Source organism: Pinus tabuliformis, chromosome 1_2 (genome assembly GCF_031772625.1).
Source record: "Pinus tabuliformis cultivar Carrire ecotype Pingquan chromosome 1_2, CPIR1, whole genome shotgun sequence".
In the NCBI taxonomy this organism is placed as follows: Eukaryota; Viridiplantae; Streptophyta; class Pinopsida; order Pinales; family Pinaceae; genus Pinus; species Pinus tabuliformis.
The window spans coordinates 539,033,949-539,055,193 of NC_142298.1; the positions used below are offsets into that span (position 1 = coordinate 539,033,949).

Below are 21,245 nucleotides of genomic sequence, written 5' to 3' on the forward strand. Positions count from 1 at the left end.
GCTAATTGAATCCCCTAGTAGAGGGCATAAGCTTTAGCTTGGTTGTTTGTCATGCATCTTAAGCCCCATGAATACTCTACAACTTTAACTTCCTTGGGGTCATAAAGCATCCCTCCCCTCCTACCACCCTTTAGGCAAATTGACAATACAATTTTTAATCAAAATAATGAGTTTTAGTTGTTTAAAATGTATTTTTGAATGCAAAAATGCACTCAACGTACTGAAAATTTTCTATCTCAAACAAAAAAACAACTAATGGATAAACCATTATTACAATGTAAGCTAATTAATGACTAAATTAATTATATAAATTAAAACTAAATTATAATAAAACTTTAAACAATTAACACAATTTGTCTTTAGTGCAATTTTTTTGGATTTTCAAATGCCGAAATCTAGTGGAAATATTTGAGGTGAAATCTTGATTTGTGTTATTTAAACTGGTTTTTTTCACTGTATATATAGATTTAGCACCCTAAAAAACTCAAAGGCACTTCGATTGTGCAAGGGTTACCCATCAAGTTTGTGATTTCAATAAATTGCTACCAAATTTTAGAGAAATTCAACTAGAAAAACCTACCAGAAAAACTTCCAAAAAATCTGGCTAAAAACAACTCCATAACAGATAATTGCTATCATGTAAACTTATTAATAACTCAATTAATTATATTAAATTATATAATTAACAACTAAAAACAGCGGAACAAAATCAATAAATAAAAAGCAACTTAACAAAATCAAGTGAACTTATATTGCAGCATGATAGGACTTACGTGGACATGTTATCAACCTAAGCAAATTTATTTTTCGTTTAATCATTGAAAGCGGATTGAGCTGTCAGGTAGTGGAAATTAACGACATTTAATCCCCAGTAGCACATCCGTACTTCCCAATCACCTTGGGAGCCAAAATGGAAGTTAGTGGTAGAAAGACAACGCAAAAAGGTAGCACATAGATCTTGAGAAGCAAAAGCCACCCATCTATTGGTCGTCAAGAGATAATATTACTGTCCTGCTCTCCAGATATATCTGGATAACCATTCTTCTGCTCTGCAACATTTTCCTCGGGCTGAAACGGACGTGTGCAGGAAAATGCAGGCAGCAGGAGCTGTGAACGGAGAAGCCAGAGTTGTCCACAACCAATGCCTACTCGCCCATATGTTCCGTCGCCACAGATTTTACAACCGCTCAAATCATTATCTATCGTTCTTATTCCTCTACAGGCGCTGCAGTAACAAATATAATCCATTGCGACGCGGTTCAAATCCTGTAAAGGTCACAAAGCTCAAAAGACTTTATGCTTTTCGGACGAGCTCGGAGGTAAGTCCGACTTTGTCTATCTCCATTTACAACTCAGGCGCTTAAATCCCTGCAAAGATTCGCGCATTTCCAAAATCTCTGAAGCTAATTGCGGACTTAGTGTTAAGTAATCAATTATTTCTGCCCGCGCTTGAGATTTTGTAATAATAGCTTCTTGTAGCTGCAAATGTTGAATTAAATGCGAGGAAAAGTGTTGAATTTACATTGATTTTATATTTCTGAAGCGCAACTTTACTGGTTGATTCCGTTCAAATTGGCAACAAATTTGCCAACTTTACAATTAATCCCATTATATAACTTAATAAAGAGCCTGGACCTGAATTGTTCTACAATTTATGTAGATGGTAACCGAGAGCATAGAAGTAGCGGACATGGAGAAAGGCAAGGCGGGAAATGCATTTGACGGCTTAACAGAGTCCTCAAGGCCGCTGGGAATGTGCCGAACAATTACCTTACCCCCTACGCGCACTTTGGAGCAGGCAGGGGATCAGCTGCAATTGGCCATTAACGACTTAAAGTCGTCTCCTCCTGACTCTGAAAGTGGAATTTTGAGGTTACAGGTGAGAGTGCCATGCCATGCCATACTCTTTAGGCTACTTCAAAATATATAGTCATGATGTTCATGACATTACATGTTCAAATAGATTAAACTGTTTTCAACAACTCGCAGAACCTTAAAATTAGGCCACCAGTAACAATAATGTATTATGGTTTTGGTGGAATTTAGTTTGATTTATCTTGACAATGTTGCTTCAGCAAGCCCAATGCAAAGCACCGAGAAAAATCGAAACAAAAATTCTCTTAAACTTTGGTAGCATATTTAAAAAAACAACCTTTTATCTGGTGGATTTAAAGAAACTTCATTTTCAATAAATTAATTTAATTTATAAAAACGACACTTTATTTTAGATATTTCTGTATGAATCAACCTCGGGTGGGGCAAATATTGGGCGGAGGTGGGAGAAAACAATGCACAAAATATAATATATCCTTCAGTCCCCGCCCTCTCAGATCATCAAAAAAGCCCTCTCAGATCTTCAAAAAGGACCTTTTCCAAGGAAAATAATTAAAACAAGTTTTGGATTAATTTATTGTGATCTTATATTGCATTCTGTTGTTCGCTGAAATCTGCATTTTAAAAATATCATGAAAGTACCTAATTGTTTACTTCATTGTTTATTTTAGGATATGTTATTCTCCTTTGCCACGATATGTTCTGCAATAACTATTTTATCTGATATATTATCTTTTTGAAATATGCCTCTTTGTCCTATCAATTACACATTATAATTCAAATACACATTAAAGAAATAAAGTATTGGCTTATATGGGCTTGACCCAGGTTCGGAAGAATTATTTAGCCAAACAAATCCCGCAGCCACTGGCCCTTTCGGCAACAGCCTGCGAAGCGCGGACTGAGGTCTCACCCGAAGTAGCAGGGGAGCGTGTTGGAACTAGGTTTCCGCACCCTGGGGATGTCTAGGATGTGGGTTGGGGCTCGCGCGCTATTCTGCAGCCTCGCATTGCGCCAGATCCACGCAGATCGGAATATCCTTATCATGCTTGTTACAGATTGAATTACTTATTACCGGTTTGATCTTGTTAAAGCAGTCTTTAAGCAAGCATTTATTACTTTTGGTTACTTTGCGCATCAAGATTAACCCAGTTCACATGTAATTGACCATAGCAAATGCAGAAATCATAACAGTTCATTTATCACAAAAGAGTAAAGTCACAATTAACACAAAATTCAGAAGAAACTTATCTTTATTACCAATCCTTAACAATACATCCAGATCTACCCTGCGCACTCCGCTGCAGGGGTCCGCGCACACAGCTATGGACTTTCCAAGCCTCTACGCACTTAGCTGCAGAGCCTCTACGTTCTATGCTACTCCCTCGACTCGGACTTACAACTGCTCTCAGACTATTCACCCATTACATTACATCTTCCCAAAGAACTGCTTTCCCTCTATTTATACTTTCCCTTGGCCCGTGATCCCTCCGTGGGCCGACTCTATTACTATTTCGGGCGAACTACCCTTTGACTCAACCTACTATAGGTCGCGCTCTGCGCTTTTCGCGAAGTCTTTTACCCTAATATTACCCAAAATTCCGGGCTTTGCACCCCATACTCGTTCCGCGGGGCTTCCGCTACCCAACAGTCCCCCAACACAATCATCGTGACTCGTCCCGAGTCACTTGCTGGCGTGGCTAGACGCTCTGCCTTGGCTTCGCGGTTCGCCTCCCGTTGAGTGGCGCTCGTCATCCGGCTGCTCCTACTTTGTCTCCTGCAACGCTTCATCCGTCTCCTGCTTCAGTGTTTCTACCACATCTCGCAATCGATGATGCTCATTCTACTCTGCTCGGTTAACATAGAACACCCCCTCCGAGGATTTTAGCGCGAGTGGGGGAGCCGCATACAAGACCTCCTGGTACCAGCGTAACCCTTTCCGACATCGTATCTTCTCTTCGCACCGTCCGCTACAACCTGTGTTGCAATTTTGCAAGACCCTGGCTGCTGTCCGCAGGATCCCAATCGTCGAGAACCATCAGAGGCGACTTATTGACTGCATCTCCACCCATGGTCGTTGTCTGTCCATCCTTCTGTTGTTCTGTTGTAGTGCGCCATCCTGCCCCTAGGTGGGGTGACGGCATCTGGACCAATTCTACTTCGCATTCCCTTTTTTCCAGTACATCCCTTGCTAGCGATGCTGCAGCTTGCGGGATACCTGTAGTTGTCAATACCGGACTCCTTAGAGAGTCCTGCTCCTCCCTCGGCCAGATTACTACCTTCGGGCGCATGCCTGGTGTAAAGATGATGAACAACTCCATCTGTATTTCCAAAGCGTAGGCTGCCCAGCGGATTCCCCATGGTGATTTATAAGCCATGCAAACTTCAAATGCCCGGATTGCCGCTCGTTCCAGCTCGTGTAACCTTCCTGTGTGAAATCTGTGGCCGATCATTTCATATCTGGCTCGTACTGTTGCTCTTAATTGCCCGCCGCCCGCTCCCTTTTGCCATAATGCAACCCTCTTGTCATGAACAGTGGTATTAATGGTCATCATTCCTTGGAGCAGCGCACCCGTGTGGCTTTGTCCGCGGAACCACGCCCCTGATTGTTGGCCAAATGTACGCGCACCCTGATACCCACGCATCTGTCCCCCAGACTGCTTTATCGTCCCTCGCTCTCTTTCAACTGGTTGGAGCGGTGAGACTCTCCTTGGAACAGTTAGTCAGGCGGTCGGCCTGCCCGTATAGAGCTTCAAGCGACTGCCATTCACTCTTCCCGGGAAGGGGTCTCCGTTGAGCTTAGCCAGCTGAACTGCACCCCCATCAGTTACTTCTTTAACGACATAAGGTCCCAACCAATGCATGCGGAGTTTACCTGGGAATTTCTCGAACTTACTGTCATATAACAATACGAGATCATCCTTCTTGAACGTGCGCACCTTGATATGGCGATCATGCCATGCTTTCTCGCGCTGTTTTTGTACCTGCTGATGAAATCCCGCCAGAAATCGTTCTTCGTCCAGTTCGTCGAGCTGTGCGAGCCTTTCCTCCAAGGCCCCACGATCTGCCATTCCTGTAGCTGCTGCAATCCGCAGACTGGGCACGATATATTCCATAGGCATCACGGCCTCCTTACCATAGACTAGTCGAAACAGTGTCTGGCCTGTCAACTTTTTGCATGTGGTTCGGTATGCCCATAGCACAGCAGGGATGCGCAAGTCCCAATCATTCCGTCACGCATTGCAGATCTTAGTCAGTGCGGTTTCCAAAATTTTGTTGAATGCCTCAACGGTCCCATTTGCTTGCGGATGGTATGGCGTGCTTTGTTGGTGATATATCTGGAATTCCTCAGTGAGCGCGCTGATGGTTTCGTTCAAAAAATGCGTTCCTCGATCACTCATGAGAATCTTAGGACACCCAAACCTAGTCAACACATTCTCAAACAAGAACTTTGCCGCTGTCGTGGCTGTGCAATCCTTAACTGGCTGTGCTTCTGCCCATCGGGTCAAGTATTCAGTCGCAGTGATAATATAGCGCGCACCCGTCTTCCCTCGCGGTTCAATAGGCCCGACGAAGTCGATCGCCCATTTCTCAAATGGTTGTAGCGTTACCTGTGGCTGAAGTGGCATTTCATCCCTTCGCGACGACTTGCCCGTTTGTTGGCATGCATCGCAGGCCCGAAAGTATGCTTTTGAATCTTGATGTAGGGTGGGCTACCATAATCCGGAGCGAAGAACCTTCTGGGCTGTGGCGTGGCCCGCATAATGTCCGCTAGCAATCCCTCCATGTGCTTCGGCAAGGATCTGTTCTCGCGCAAACTTTGTTACATATCTACATAATATCTCATCATGGCCCATCTTGTAGAGATGGCCGACAATCATAGTGAAATCGGCTGCTCATGTCACCAATTTCTTCTTTTGTTGCATAGAATACCCCAGTGGCACAGTGCCGGTAGTCAAAAAATAGATTATATCTTCAAAGTGGCCATCCGCAATGCGCACTGCATACAACTGGGCGTTTGGGAGTCCTTCTAGAGTCGTGGGTTCCTCGCCCGTCTCAATCCAGGAGAAGTGGTCTAGACCCGCATTCAGACGTCCCAGCGTGACAACAACCTCAAAATCATATTCCTGAAACAACAGCAACCATCGACAGATGCACCCCCCCCAACACAGTGTTATTCACTAGGTATTTTAGCGCAGAGTGATCAGTATACATCTTAAAATGTCCTCCAAGCAAATAGTGGCGATACTTTTGGAGTGCGTACACCATCGCCAATCCCTCTCGCTTAGTAGTAGAGTAATTCTTCTCAGCTTTCGACAACCTTCGACTTGCAAATGCAATTGGGTGGTCAACTCCCTCCGCTCCTTCCTGAGTAAGTACTGCTCCTAACGCGATACACAACGCGTCGACATGCACATGGAACTCCATGTCCCATTTTGGAAAGATCAAGATAGGGGCAGATGCCATTTTTTCCTTCAGCAATTCCAGGCTTTTGTTACATTCCTCGTTCCAGCAATACGTGGCATCCTTTTTTAACAACTGTTCCATTGGAGCCGTGATCTGGGCGTAACCTTTTATGAACTTCCGATAGTACCCTGTGTGTCCCAGTGTAGCGTGGAGCTGTTTGACACTACGCGGTGCTTGCAGACCTAGTATGACAACGATTTTTGCCGGATCCACCATCAGGCCTTGCCTACAAACTACGTGACCCAGCAAGTTCTCGAAAGGAACAAGGAATGTACACTTCTTTAGATTGAGCGCAATCTGGTGTCGACGGCAGGTATCCAACATTAATCGTAAGCTCTCAGTATGTTTCTTAACCAGGCCAAAGACGGTCCAATCGTCAAGATAGACTTCCAAGAATTTATGTATGAATTCCTTGAATGCAGCTACCACAATGCGGGAAAATATTGCCGGCGCATTCTTCAACCCAAATGGCATCACCGTATACTGAAAACAACCCCATTCTGTAGCAAATGTTGTCTTGCTTCGATCTTCTGGTGCGATCTTGATCTGATGGTATCCAGAGAACCCATCCGTAAAGGAATACGCTTCCTGCCCGCCCACATTTTCTAAGACTTCATCGGTAAAAGGTGTGGGAAATGGATCGTTAACACAAGCATCATTGAGTTTCCGTAGATCCACGTAGATGCGGATCTCACCCTTCTGTTTCTTCTCCTGTACCACCATCGGACTTACCCAATCGGACTCCTCGACTGGTTCAATGATCCCGGCTGCCAGCATCTTGTCTAGTTCTTCTCGTACTTTTGCTTTGTATTTTGGATTCAATCGGTAAGGTCGCTGCTTTACTGGCTTCGCGTCAGGCTTCAAAGTTATCTTCATCATTCCTAGTTCGCCTTGAATCCCTTTCAGCTCCATAATCTTGGTAGGGAAGAGGTCTCGATACTCCCGGAGCAGCTCGACGACCTTTTCCACTGTAGCGTCGTCCCAGTAATCCCCAAGCGTAGCATACTTCGGTTTTTCCTTTGTTCCAATATTCACTTGCTTCGTTTTTAATGGCGCTACGACGTCTGGATCTTCTATTTCGGGGCCGCGCACTTCTCGACTTCCTTCGGATTCTGGTATATTGATGTCATGCGGATCATCCTCGTCACCTTCTGCTTTTACATTGTAACATTCCAAGGCCCGGCTCAGCTGTCGTGACCAGTCTGGTTGCACGACTTCTTCTGGTTCTAGCGGCATCGTGAAAATTGCGGTCTTTACTAGCTTTAATGCATCATCCACTGTATCCATCCATTGATCCTCAAAAAGAAATGTTGACAGAAACCCTTCGCGCAAGATATCCCACTCCCCTGTGCCATGTCGGAGCTCTGTTTCAGTATACCAATTCCTTGGGATGACATCCAAGGTATGATAAAATAGGTGCACCCATTCTGGTTGCGGCTCCTCGCCATAGGCTTTGGTCCATTTGCTTAGGTGTATGTGCGGATTCTCTTGTCCATCATATTTCTCCGTTAGTTGGAGCATTGGCTTCCCAAATCGTATCTGCATCATGCGCTTACAGCTTCGCCAATCTGTGAAGGTTCCTTCATGGGTACCCCACCATCGCGCCAGTGTCGCGCGCAATGCCCATTTGAGCGCATCAAATCGTTGGTACTCTGGTACTGCGCTCTCAAACTTCTCCAAGAATTCATTTACTATTGTGAGCCCGTCATACACTGGCAGCTCGCGGTCCTGAGCTTTAACGCAGTACACGGATTTTGTCAGCATATTGCAGTTTAAAGTAGTTGCCTCGTTCATTCTGTTCCGCCATTGCTCGTCTTCTGCCTTCGAATTATCAGTGTATGGTTCCGCGTAACCCTGTGAAATTCTCCGTTCCTCCATTATCTTACCCTTTATTGGCCTTTGTGCAACAATTTGGTAGATGCAATCCAATGCTTCGTCCTACTCGTCATCGCACACAGGTTTCGTGTAGCGGGGTCCCTCGGTTGGATCTAGTGGAACAACTACGCGGCGCGACTTTTTCTCAAATATCATCTTCCTCTACTTGAGATTAATAATCCCATTCATGTCGATGGCCCAGTCTATTCCCAACAACGTGGGGTACAGGCTTTTTTCGTCCACTATCTCAATAACTTCAAAGTCTGTTCTAGTGCTCGCACCATCCAGGTCTACGGTGATTCCTTGCAGCCTACCCATGGGCAAGATCTTCTGTTGATTTGCCATCCGTAATTGGATTGGAGACCATTGGAGTGGGGGCTTGCCGATACGCTCCCACGTCTGCTTAGGCAAGACATTTGCATCCGAACCGAGGTCCAGAATGACCTGATCCATCTCATAGTCGCCAATCCGCGTTGTTAATCGCATTTCTTGTCCGGTCTACGACGTATGGCTCCCCATTCATCGGACTATGCGAGGTTCTCCCCATCCTGCGTATCTGTTAATTACCTCCTGTAGTCCTTTCACTGCCCTATTATCGCGAAGTAACTTCATGCAGGTTTCTAGAAAAGTTGTCAACATCGAGGGACCTTTGTACGGCTCAGACTGATCCCCTTCTAAGGTTGCATCGCCCCTTAGTACCATATTTACTTTAGATTCTTCATCGCGCGGTTCGGCCCTTATCATCTACACATTTTGTGTCGTTGTAGGAGGTGCTGTCCTTTTTTCACGAATCTGTGCTAGCAGCATAGGGCAATCTAGTAGTTCATGGTCGAATTGCTCGCAATAGGGACATGATATTCGAGTTGGATTTGTGCAATCCCACGCGTAATGTCCTGGTCCTCCACAATTGTAACAAATTAGCTGTCCTTGACCCCTTCCTGGTCCCATTCCGCCCCGTCCTCGACCTCATCCTTGGAATCCACCGCGTGCAAACGTTGCACTTGGGTTTTGACCTCGCCCCTCAGTCTGCATTTGGTAGGCAGATGCCTGATCTACCAACATCCGGCAATCCCTTTCCTCGTGACCCACTGATCTACAAAAGTTGCAAAAGAGCTGCTGGGGGGTCTGATTATATTTCGACAACAGGTGGCAATTATCCATGTTGTGTTTTCCTCCTACTTGACAGATTGCGCACCAGAGCAGGGCGATCACGCTCGGCCCTGCCTGTGCCTCTGGTCGCAACGGTGCTGGTCCCCCCATGACCACAAGATTCACCGCGACTGGACAATGGTCTTTATCATGTCCCTAGCCCCTACACTTGATGCACCAAACTTCTTCCCGAACTTCTGGCGCCTGGTCTTGTTTTAACTTCTGTATTTCCAAACACAAATTTTGGACCTGCGCTTGGATTTGCTGAACTCCCAACCCTGGGTCCTGTACCAAGGTTTCGTGCAGCCGCATTGTTGCCTCCAGCGCTTCTGCTTGGGTTGAGATCTTCTGTTGTGACAAAGCCGATTTCAGATATGGCATTAGTGATGCGATGAACCAAGTGCGGTGCTGTGCATCCATCAGGGTCATGTTGGCCTCGCGAATAGTGCTTTTTAACCTTTGATCCAGATCCCATGGGGTCTCACTAGGCATCATTGTGATCTCTTTGAATCCCACGACTAACTGCGATTCCGATTTTGGCTGGCTAAACTCCTTTTTTAATTCTGTGTGGATGTCCGCTATCCCCGCCGTTGGGTTGATGCCTGAATACTTCATATACCATGTTAGTGCTTGGTCCTGCAGTGTGCTGACTAAGACGACTTTCTTGATATTATCATCCGTGATCTGTTGCACGTTCCATACTAAATTCAATACAAACCAAAACTTTTCTGGATCTTCACTACCTGCTCCTTTGAATACTGGTAACTGGATGGCACTTGCCATTACTGTCATCCTGATCTTTCGTCTCTCTTTTCTCTAGCGTCCCCGCCTTTCACACTAGAGACCCCTTAGGCAGATCCCAGTCCTGGCAATGGAACCATTTGTTGGCTTATATGGGCTTGACCCAGGTTCGGAAGAATTATTTAGCCAAACAAATCCCGCAGCTATTGGCCCTTTCGGCAACAACCCACGAAGCGTGGACTAAGATCTCACTCGAGGTAGCAGGGGAGGCTGCTGGAACTAGGTTTCTGGACCCTGGGGATGTCTAGGATGTGGGTTGGGGCTTGCGCGTTGTTCTGCAGCCTCACGCTGCGCCAGATCCGTACAGATCGAAATACCCTTATCACGCTTATTACAGATTGAATTACTTATTACTGGTTTGATCTAGTTAAAGTGGTCTTTAAGCAAACATTTATTACTTTTGGTTACTTCGCGCATCAAGCTTAACCCAGTTCACATGTAATCGACTGTAGCAAATGCAGAAATCATAACAGTTCATTTATCACAAAAGAGTAAAGTCGCAATTAACATAGAATTCAAAAGAAACTTCTCTTTATTACCAACCCTCAACAATACATCTATATCCACCCTACGCACTCAGCGGCAGGGGTCTGCGCACATAGTTGCGGACTTTCCAGGCCTTTGCGCACTCAGCTGCAGAGCCTCTACCTTCTATCGTACTCCCTCAACTCGGACTTACAATTGCTCTCAGACTATTCACCCATTACATTACATCTTCCCAAAGCACTGCTTTCCCTCATAGAGCCCCGCTCTATTTATACTTTCCCTTGGCCTGTGATCCCTCCACGGGCCGACTCTATTACTATTTCTTTACATTATTTTCAGGCGAACTACCCTTTGACTCAACCTACTATAGCTCGCACTCTGCGCTTTCCGCGGAGTCTTTTACCCTAATATCACCCAAAATTCCGGGCTTCGCACCCTCATTTCGCGGGGCTTCTGCTACCCAACACAAAGACAGACATCAAAGGGCACGCCACTAAGACCCGACAAAAACATCCATACTCAAAAATAAGCATTTATCACAAGCCCATCAAATAAGAAAACAAAATGTCATGAGTCCAAGTTATCAATATAGTAACATTAATGCATTTATCACAAGCCCATCAAATAAGAAAACAAAATGTCATGAGTCCAAGTTATCAATATAGTAACATTAATCTCCAGTAATGGGGATATTAAAAACAACTACCCACTAATGTCATTACAATCTAAAAAGAAAAAAAATAAGCCTAGTCTAGGCTAGGTGCTAGAGGCCATCAAGCAAGTATATGTATGTTGATCATCATTCTTAAGAGCATTAAAGAGATTGCCCTTGCAATTCCTTCATTTTACCGGTCAACTTGCCTAGACTTCTACTTTCGACTTAGCATCAAATTTGGAATCCTCCAAATGTTTTTGGTTAAGAATGAGGGCTCTTGAAATGCAAGACATTGAGTAGGTAATGTTGGAGAAGTTAATAGAACTTAGCATGAGCATAGTTGAGATTAGTACATGTGCAAGCAATAGTTTTGAGTGTTTATCATTCTTGCATGGACCACTTTGGTATAGAAGCTATGTTGGTGCAATAGTGATGATTTGGCAAATGATATTGAGTTGGTGTATAATGACCTGGAACATTAATAGATTGTTGGCTAATATTTGCCTTGGTCAAATTTGAACCTTGACCCAATTAACTTTGGTTGTTAGGTAGTTAGATGTTAATGTGGATTGTTGGAGAATGCACGATGTGCCTAGTTAACTTTGATCCTTGATGTGGTCAGATTGATCATCACCCACTTCTAATATATGAGACTTATTTTACTTAAATGACTTTTGGCCTTTTTCCTTTAATTAATCATTTTATTTTTCTTTTATTTAATTAAGTGACTAATTAAAGTCACTTTTAATTTGGGAAAATGGTAAATCGCCCACCATACTTTCTACAGTCGCTGGAAATCACTTTTCATCATCCCATCCTGTAGATCTTCTCATTCTAGTTTCAATGAGTGCCATCAAATATTCCTCCCAGAATGTCACCTCAAGCATAATTAATTAAGTGTAATGTTCCTAAATGAAGTGATAAACAAAGCATGCAAACAATCCAGCAATCAGAAAAACGAAATTTACATCAATCACCCATGAAAATGCTCGGAATAGAGAACTGCTGGGCCATTTAATTAATTCTTCAAGGGCAAATACAATGAAAAAATAGAATCGTGCACCTGGGCTTGTCTCAATGGACAAGTGTGACAAAACCCAGGTGAGCAAATGTTGAACTGAAGGCTGCCCCAACTGCTGCACCAAAACTGAACTGCGCTGCCCAGAAACTGCACTGTCTGCTGAAATCGAAGGGCTGGAATCACTGCTTCTTGTGCTCAGAAAATTATAAGATTTCAGCTCCTTGCTCCTTAGCCTAAACCCAGAAAAACCTAGGAAGGGTTTGGTCTGGTTCAGACTTCTGAAATTCGACCCCCAAGGAGCCCAACCTCAGCTGCAACTGCAAAACTCGGCCTGCTGGAATGAAGCTGTAAAACCTCCTGGAAAATGCCCCAAATCACTAAGATGATCCCTCCTATGAATCTCCTTCCTTCCCAGCTGTGATTCCGGGCTGTAGCTCTTCCCCTCAAGACCCACGAATTGACTGGATTGGCTCTCTACGTTGTCCTCCAAGCCTGGAATTCGAATTGCCTGTTTGCTGCCTTCTCTTGCCCCAAAACTCCTCCTGAATGTTGGCCCAATGATGTCCTTCAAATTCCCCATCTTCTTCGGTTAATGGTTGGCCCAAGGTATCTCTTTCCTCCACTGCATGTTCTCAACTGTTGGCCCAGAAATACGCTCTCCCTGAAAATAGCTAAATGACTGTGCTATAGATACTCCCCAGAACTCCTCGAAATGTTGTGGAACTGCCTTCTTAGGGTGACACTCGAAGTCCCCTGAAAGTAAGGTTGTCCCGCTTGAGAGATTCGTGGCTGAACAACCGGTTGACTTGGCTAAGCTGCTCGAGCAAATAGTCAAGTAAAATTCGATATACAAGAGTGAATCAATGACCAAGTGAGAGGCTCCTTCTCCTTATGACTTCATGGGCCTTCCTTTGCCTCATGTGGGCCCTGCCAATAGCTATACGAATATCCTCCAAGCAATTCAAATTGCCTAGTTTTAATTCCCACGTGGGTAGCCCCCACTTTCCACTAGCAAACTAATATGGCCGAAATTTCTCCTAAGTCCCTAAGTCGAAATTGCTTGGGTCCTTTCCCTTGGCGAAATTGTGCAAAATTGTGTAGAGATAAGCCTGTTACAAATGTTTTTGGGAAGGGACATGACAGTCCTCCCCTCCCAAATGTTGCTTGCCCTCAAGCAACTTCAGAGCTGGGTGCTCCAAAATGTGCTCACCCTCCCAGGTGGCATCCTCATCTGGAAAGTTCTTCCAGCGTACCAAGAACTCCCTGATGGTCCTACTCCTCAGCTTCCTCTCCCTCCTCTCCAAAATGGCCTCAAGCTCCAAAACCAAGTGGCCCTCATCATCCAATGGGGGTAATTCTACTACTGCTGTCACTTGTTGCCCCAACACCTTTTTAAGGCATGAGACATGGAATATATTGTGAATCCTACTCACCTAAGGTAGCTCCAGGTTGTAGGCCACCTCCCCAACTCGCCTGATCACCCTGTATGGCCCATAAAATGAGGTTGTAGCTTCTCGGCCCCCTTCTGCTTCAACGTGGACTGCCTGTACGGCTGTAACTGGAGGTACACCAAATCCCCCTCCTCGAAATGTCTCTTGGTCCGGTGCCAATCTGCGTACACCTTCTGCTGGTTTTGTGTTGTCACTAAGTTATCCTTGAGAGCCTTGAGGATGTGTTGGTTCTCTTGGATCCAATCTTTGGCCTTTAGGGCTCCACTGTCTCCAAAAACAACATCAGCAACCGATAATGCATCATAACCATACAAGGCACAAAAAGGAGTCATATCGATGGACATGTGGTGGGTCATGTTGTAGCAGTACTCGCCCAAACGCAACCACCGGATCTAAGCCCTCTGCTGCCCAGTCACGTAGTTCCTCAGGTACCCCTCCAACCACTGATTAACTTGCTCTGTCTGGCCATCTGTCCGGGGGTGGTAGCTCATGCTAGGGGTGAGCTTGGTACCAACCAACCTGAAAAGCTCCTGCTAAAAGCCTCCCATGAACCTGCTACCCATGTCACTCATAATGTTCTTAGGAAGTCCATGTAACCGGAATATCTCCCTAAAGAACAAATCTGCAACCTGTGAAGCCGAATATCTGGTAGGGATGGCGAAAAAGTGGGCATACTTGGTCAATCAATCGACCACTACATAAATGCAGTCCTTCCCCTGTACTGTGGGGAGCCCTGTGATGAAATCCATGGAGATACTTTCCCATTTCCCCTTGGGGATGGGAAGCGGTTGTAACAATCCTATAGGGTGAATCAACTCCCCCTTGATCCTCTGACATGCCTCACACTCCTATATGTGCTTCAACACGTCCCCCTTGAGGCCCTTCCATGTGAATCGCTCCCTGATTGCCATGTATGTTTTCCTAAACCCCTGATTCCCTAACAATGGCGAGTCGTGTGCTGCCTGGAGCACTCTCTCCCTCAACTGCGAGCTGGGCACCAGAAATATGTGCCCCTTGTAGTAGATAACCTCATCCATCACCCAATAGCGCTCATCTGCGTGGGTACCCTCCAGAATCTCGCATGCCCTCCTGCCCTTGGAGTACTCCACCAATAACTGCGCCTTCCAATCATGGCAGATGTTGATGATTGATAGGCCTGGGGTCTCCGTGATAGAGCATCAACCACCACATTATGCTTTCCAAGCACGTACTCTATGTCGAAGTCATAGGTTTGCACCTTGCTGACCCATCTTTGTTGTTTGTCATTGAGACCCTGTTGCCCCACGAAGTGACAAAGACTATTGTGATCAGTCTTCACCCGAAACCTATTACCTACCAAATACTGTCAGAACTTGGCCAATGCATGCATGATGGCCAACATCTCTTTGTCATATATAGAATATGACTACTCATGGGGTAAGAGCTTCTGACTCTTGAAAGCAATGGGGTGCCCATCCTGTGATAGTACTGCTCCAACTCCCTCCCCAGATGCATCACACTCCACAGTGAAGGGTTGGGAAAAGTCCGGAAGTGCTAAAACTAGACAACTACTCATCACCTCCTTGAGGCGATCAAAAGCTGCCTGTGCCCCATCAGTCCATGCGAAAGCCCCTCTCTTGGTCAAATCTGTTAGGGGTGCTGCCAACTGTGAAAATCCCTTGACGAACTTCCGGTAATAAGTGTAGATGCCCAAGAAGCCCCTCAATGTTGTCACATCTCTGAGTACTAATCAATCACAGATAGCTCATATCTTCTCCTCATGGACCTTCACCACATTTGCACTAATGATATGCCCTAAGTAGAGAATCTCTGTCAGGCCAAACTCGCACTTGGATAGTTTGGCATAAAACTGCTGCTCCTCCAAAATACGTAGCACCTCCTCCAAGTGCTGGAGATGCTCCTCCCAAGTCCTGTTGTAAATCAAGATATCGTCGAAGAAAACCAGCACAAATCTCCTCAATTGCCTCCGGAACACATGGTTCATACACGACTGAAAAGTAGCCGGGGCATTGGTCAACCCAAATGGCATGACCAAGAACTCGAAGTGCCCATAATGGCATCGAAAAGCTGTCTTGGGGATGTCTTGATCCCTCACCCTGATTTGGTGGTACCTCAAACGTAGATCTATCTTAGAGAAGTACTTGGCTCCTCTAAGCTCATCCATCAACTCATCTATGCGGGGGATGGGGTACTGGTTCTTCAGTGTCTTTCGGTTGAAGGCCCGATAGTCAATGCACATGCGCAAGGGTTGATCCTTCATCTTCACCAACACTACTGAAGAAGCAAAAGGGCTAGAACTTGGCCTGATATGGCCCAATGCCAACAACTCTTTGATGACCCTCTCAATCTCATCCTTATAGGCCTTAGGGTGTCTATAAGGGGTACTGATCACTGCCTGCACACCTGGCTCCAACTCAATGATGTTCTTGAATCCCCTGTCTAGCGGCTGCCCTGGTGGAATATCCCCAAACATCACTGCATACCTGTCCAACAAGGCCTGTATCTATGGAGGTGGTGGCTGGACCTGTCCTCCAATCTTTGAAACCCTCAGCTCCATTGCCTATGCTATGTACCCATGTCGCAGATCTGCCTCCATCCTATGAGCTGAGACTGTATGGGGTGGATATGAATGCATGCCTCTAAGGACCACCGATTTGCCATCCGGCCCGGTGAAGTCCATCTCCAGTTTCCTCCAATCAATAGTGACTCGCCCAAGGGAGTACAACCATTGGACACCCATCACCATGTTGGTGTTTGGCACATTGACCACAAAGAAATGATCTGATAGAGTAGTTCCCCATAACTATTGTCAAAGCGGGCACATACTGAGTGCACTGCATGGTATGGTCACCTGGTATTAGGACTGAAAAGCCCTCAAAATCGGTTGTGGTGAGGCCCCTCATCTGAACCAACTGGGCATCTATTAATTTGTGGGTAGCCCCATTGTCAACTAAGACCGACACCCACTGTCCTTGTATAGTGCCTCTGATCCTCAATGTCAAGAATTTGGGGACCCTGCATAAAGAAGCAAGGACTCCCCCGGATGGGGCAAAGGATGCCCCTCCCTGTGGAGGTGGTGGTGGTGGTCCCCTATCTGCCGGACTCTCACCATCTCCCATACCACACTCCTGCTCCATCTCATCCTCCCTGTCGCTGTTTGAAAATACCTCAATATAATGTGCTTTGCCAGCAGTGCATTGATGGCCTGGTGCCCAGGGCTCCCGCAGGTGAAGCACAACTTCCTCCTCTTGAGGTCCTTTTGTGTCTCATCATTCAGCTGCCCCCACCCCTGGGTGGTTCTCTGAGGTGGGGGTCTAGTGTCATGCCCTTATGGGGAAAAGGGGTCCGTGTAGGAAAAGGTGTTCTGGTCTTGGGGATGGCCCCCTACAAATCTCTGGTACACATAACTTCCTCCTGCAGTGTGGAGGGTCTACGTGACTTCACCAGTCCACGCAGGGGCTCGAGTAAGCCCTCTATGAAGGTATATACCCTCCGAGCATCTGATAGGTCCGGGACCATCACTGAAACTCGCAGAAACTCCGAAATGTACTGCTCTGGGTTGCCTGTCTGGCGAAGTTGGGTTAGCTCCCTGAAATGGGCCTCCGGATCCCTCTGGTCAAAGCGTTCCACCACCCTCTTGGTGAAATCCTCATATGTAGACACACTGGCATGCCCCAGGGTGGCCAAACCATGAAACCACCAGTCATGGGCTTCCCCCTCCATGTGCAGCGTGACTATCTTGATGGCCTCCAACTCTGTCATCCGGTTGAGCTGGGAATACGTATCCATCTTTTCAACCCAGGTTCGAGTAGTGCACTTGGCAGTGCCATCGAGTGTAGGGAAGTGCATCCTCCCTATGGTCCTCTACAGCTCATAGCTCTGCGTGCCCTGTCCTCCATAGCCCTTGCTCTTCTCATTTTGCTTAAGCTTGCAGAAATCTCTAAAAGAGAGTGCTTCCCTAAAGTTTGCACCCATAGATTGTCACTCTCTAAAGTGTTCTCCCATCTGTGATGGGTCTTCACCCTCGGCTGGTTCGATCTGTGCCACAGGCACAAAAGAGGGCAGTCTGGCTCAAGTTGGCCCATTGGCTGATGGGGGTTGTGCTGCCAGTGAAGGGTGATTGAGATGTTGGGAGGCTCCAGAAGTTTCCCCAAATAAGAATCCTCTAGGAGTGGTTCTCTCCCGGGTCTGCATTTTTATCTCCTCCAGCATTTCTTTTTTCTCCTTTGCTAAATCATTCAAAGCCTTCAAGAGGCTGTTAAAAGCCATCTCCTACCTTCTCTTGGGCTCTACCATATCTTCCTCTGCTACCATTGCTTTCCCCCTATCCTCCGTGTCTGGAGTGATTTCTAACTCTTTTTCTCTGCTCCAGTACCTCTGCCTCCTGTATGTAATGTTCTGTTGGTCCCCTTCTCTCATAGGAGAAAATCCCCATAGCTGAGCCAAGACCTAGGCTCTGATACCACTGTAATGTTCCTAAACCGGAAATTAAGTGATAAACAAAGCATGCAAACAGTCCAACAATCAGAAAAATGAAATTTACATCAAGCACCCATGAAAATGCTGGAAATGGAGAACTGTTGAGCCATTTTATTAATTCTTCAACGGAAAATACAATGACAAAATAGAATGGTACACCTAGGCTTGTCTCAATGGACAAGCGTGACAAAACCCGGGTGATAAAATATTGAACTAAACGCTAACCCAACTGTTGCACCAAAACTGAACTGTGTTGCCTAGAAATTGCACTGTCTGCTAAAATTGAAGGGCTGGAACCACTGCTTCCTGTTCTCAGAAAATTATGAGATTTCAGCTCCTTTCTCCTTAGCCTAAACCCAGAAAAACCCAAGAAGGGTTTGGTCTAGTTCTGAAATTCGACCCCCAAGGATCTCAACCTCAGCTGCAACTGCAAAACTCGGCTTGCTGCAATGAAGCTGTAAAACCTCCTGGAAAATGCCCCAAATCACTGGGATGATCCCTCCTACGATTCTCCTTCCTTCCCCACTGTGATTCCGGGTTGTAGCTCTTCCCCTCAAGACCCACGAATTGACTGGACTAGCTCTCTGCGCTGTCCTCCAAGCCTGGAATTCGAACTACCTGTTGCTGCCTTCTCTTGCCCCAAAACTCCTCCTGAATGCTGGTCCAATGATGTCCTTAAGATTCCCTGTCTTCTCCGGTTAATGGCTGACCCAAGGTAGCTCTTTCCTCCATTGTGTGTTCTCAACTATTGGCCCGGAAATACGCACTCCCTGAATATAGTTGAATGACTGTGCTATAGATACTCCCCGAAACTCCTCGAAATGTTGTGGAACTGCCTTCCTAAGGTGGCACTCGAAGTCCCCCGAAGGTAAGGTTGAATCTCCCGCTTGAGAGATTCGTGGCTGAACAACCATTTGACTCGACTAAGCAGCTCAAGCAAACAGTCAAGTAAAATTCGATATACAAGAGTTAATGAATGACCAAGTGAGAGGCTCCTTCTCCTTATGACTTTGTGGGCCTTCCTTTGCCTCATGTGGGCCCCTCCAACAGCGATACGAATTCCCTCCAAGCAATTCGAATTGCCTAGTTCGAATTCCCACGTGGGTGGCCCCCACCCTCCATTAGCAGACTAATCTAGCCGAAATTTCTCCCAAGTCCCTAAGTCAAAACTGCTTGGGTCCTTTCCCTTGGCCAAATTGTGTAAAATTGTGTAGAGATAAGCCTGTTAGAAATGTTTTTGGGAAGGGACATGACATTAAGTTAGGCTCAATAATAACCCTATTTTCAGGAATTATCAAAATGTAACAAAACCAAAAGCAAGTTGTGCAGAACTAACCTTGATGATGGAATATGCCAAGTGAACATTGTCGGACCATATAAAACTCCTCAAAATCCATCTGGGACCTCTGATGACATAATCTTGCTCCTGTGACTTGGCCATCACATACCCTAGAAATCCATCTTGGCTGTACTATAGAGGAAACTGAAAATGGGGACATTACATTTGTTGAAATACTTCTTATTTCCATTAATATGATAGGACACACCACTATCCACATACCATACACTAGTAGCCATTGGACTTGCCATATATGCAATGAGTGAAAACTCCTCAAATGAGAAGATAACTACTTGGTCCTTTTTGGACCTTTTCTTCCTGTTAGGGCATTTAGTAGTGTAATGCCCAAATTGGTGGCATGAAAAACACTGGATCTTGTTGAGATTCTTTTTCTTCTTGTCTCCCTTAAAACTCGACTCACCACCACCACTACTCTTTTTACCCTTGGACTTGGTCCCTTTGCTGGTTAGAGCAAAATTTTCTTCATCTTCCTCGCTTTTAAGGTGAGATCTAGCTTGAGTTTGTCTGCGAATCTCCTCCTAAATGCAATCAACCCACAAACACTCCCAATCTTGAAAGTTTTCTTGGGCACATATCCCATCCATGAAAGCTTGCCACGACCTAGTGAAACCCAATAGAGCAAAATTCACCAAATCTCTATGTAGAACTGTCTCACCCACACCAGCCAACTCTTCCTTTACCTTGGAAAAATTGGTGAGGTAAGAAACCACAAAATATGACTTGGACATTTTAATGTTCTTTAGCTTGCCTTTTAGTACCAACTTTTTGGCCTTGCTCGAACCCTAATAGAAACCAATGATAGAAGTCCACATTTCTTTGGCTTTCTTCTTCCCAGTCAGGTGAGGGATAATGTGGTCTTTGACTCCTTCCAGGATAATCCTTCTTGCCTTGGCATCCATCTTATTATGTTGAGCCAACTGTTGAGGATCTATTGGTGTGGCTGGGACGTTATCAAAAAAATCCCAAACCCCTTGTGCCTCCCCCACCACTGCTATCCTTTCATGCCACAAACAAAAGTTGGACACACTATCCAATCTATCTTTAAATCTAAGACCCTGATATGCCATACTGCCAAATCGAATGGTTGAATATAGATCGCATTGGTATAATCAATGCGCACTGCTCAGAACCCTAATGGCCAAATCAGTCTGATAACTTGCTCCCTCTGAATCGCAAAATATGCTTCTAAAAGTAAAACTTGTGCTTGGTCTTCAATCACAAAATGAGCTCTACTACTTTGTTAGATTTCCTTAAAACCTAGTAAACTGATTTGCAATTTTCTAAGTGTAAAAACCCAGAAACACAAATAACTGATATTTTGGAAACTTAAATCACAAATACACTGAGTTTTCTAACTTAATATGCATAGCGAAAATAAATTAGAAGACAAACACATCAACACATAAAACACAAGATATATCTAGGAAACCCCAACTATGGGGAAAACCTGCAATGTTGTGTGTCTTTATTATTTTCTTCAGCAAAGGATTTTCTTCTGAGAATTACAACAAGGGAGAAACTTCCCATTTATCACAAAAACAAGTAATCAACCTCCAAGATAAGTCAATCCCCCTGCCTGTGCACTAGATCTTCAAAATCCTTGCGTAGATTAGCTAAATTCCGCTCACGTGTGAGCACAAATCCTCTCTCCTATGTGCACGTCCGAAT

At 45.4% G+C, this 21,245-nt stretch overlaps 1 protein-coding gene across 12 annotated transcripts in view; it reads left to right on the forward strand.

Moving 5' to 3' along the window:
- The first annotated feature begins 903 nt into the window (after nucleotides 1-903).
- ICS2 (isochorismate synthase 2) overlaps nucleotides 904-21,245 on the forward strand; it is a 349,138-nt gene continuing 328,796 nt past the window's right edge. For 9 of the 12 annotated variants that reach the window (XM_089395526.1, XM_089395525.1, XM_089395524.1 and 6 more), the window contains exons 1-2: nucleotides 907-1,319; nucleotides 1,661-1,879. In XM_089395526.1, coding sequence (XP_089251652.1) covers nucleotides 1,092-1,319; nucleotides 1,661-1,879 — 447 coding nt within the window. In that variant the 5' untranslated portion in view covers nucleotides 907-1,091. Of the gene's footprint in view, nucleotides 1,320-1,660; nucleotides 1,880-21,245 lie in introns of all 12 variants that reach the window. The other 3 variants (XM_089395529.1, XM_089395530.1, XM_089395535.1) reach the window with 2 other exon arrangements.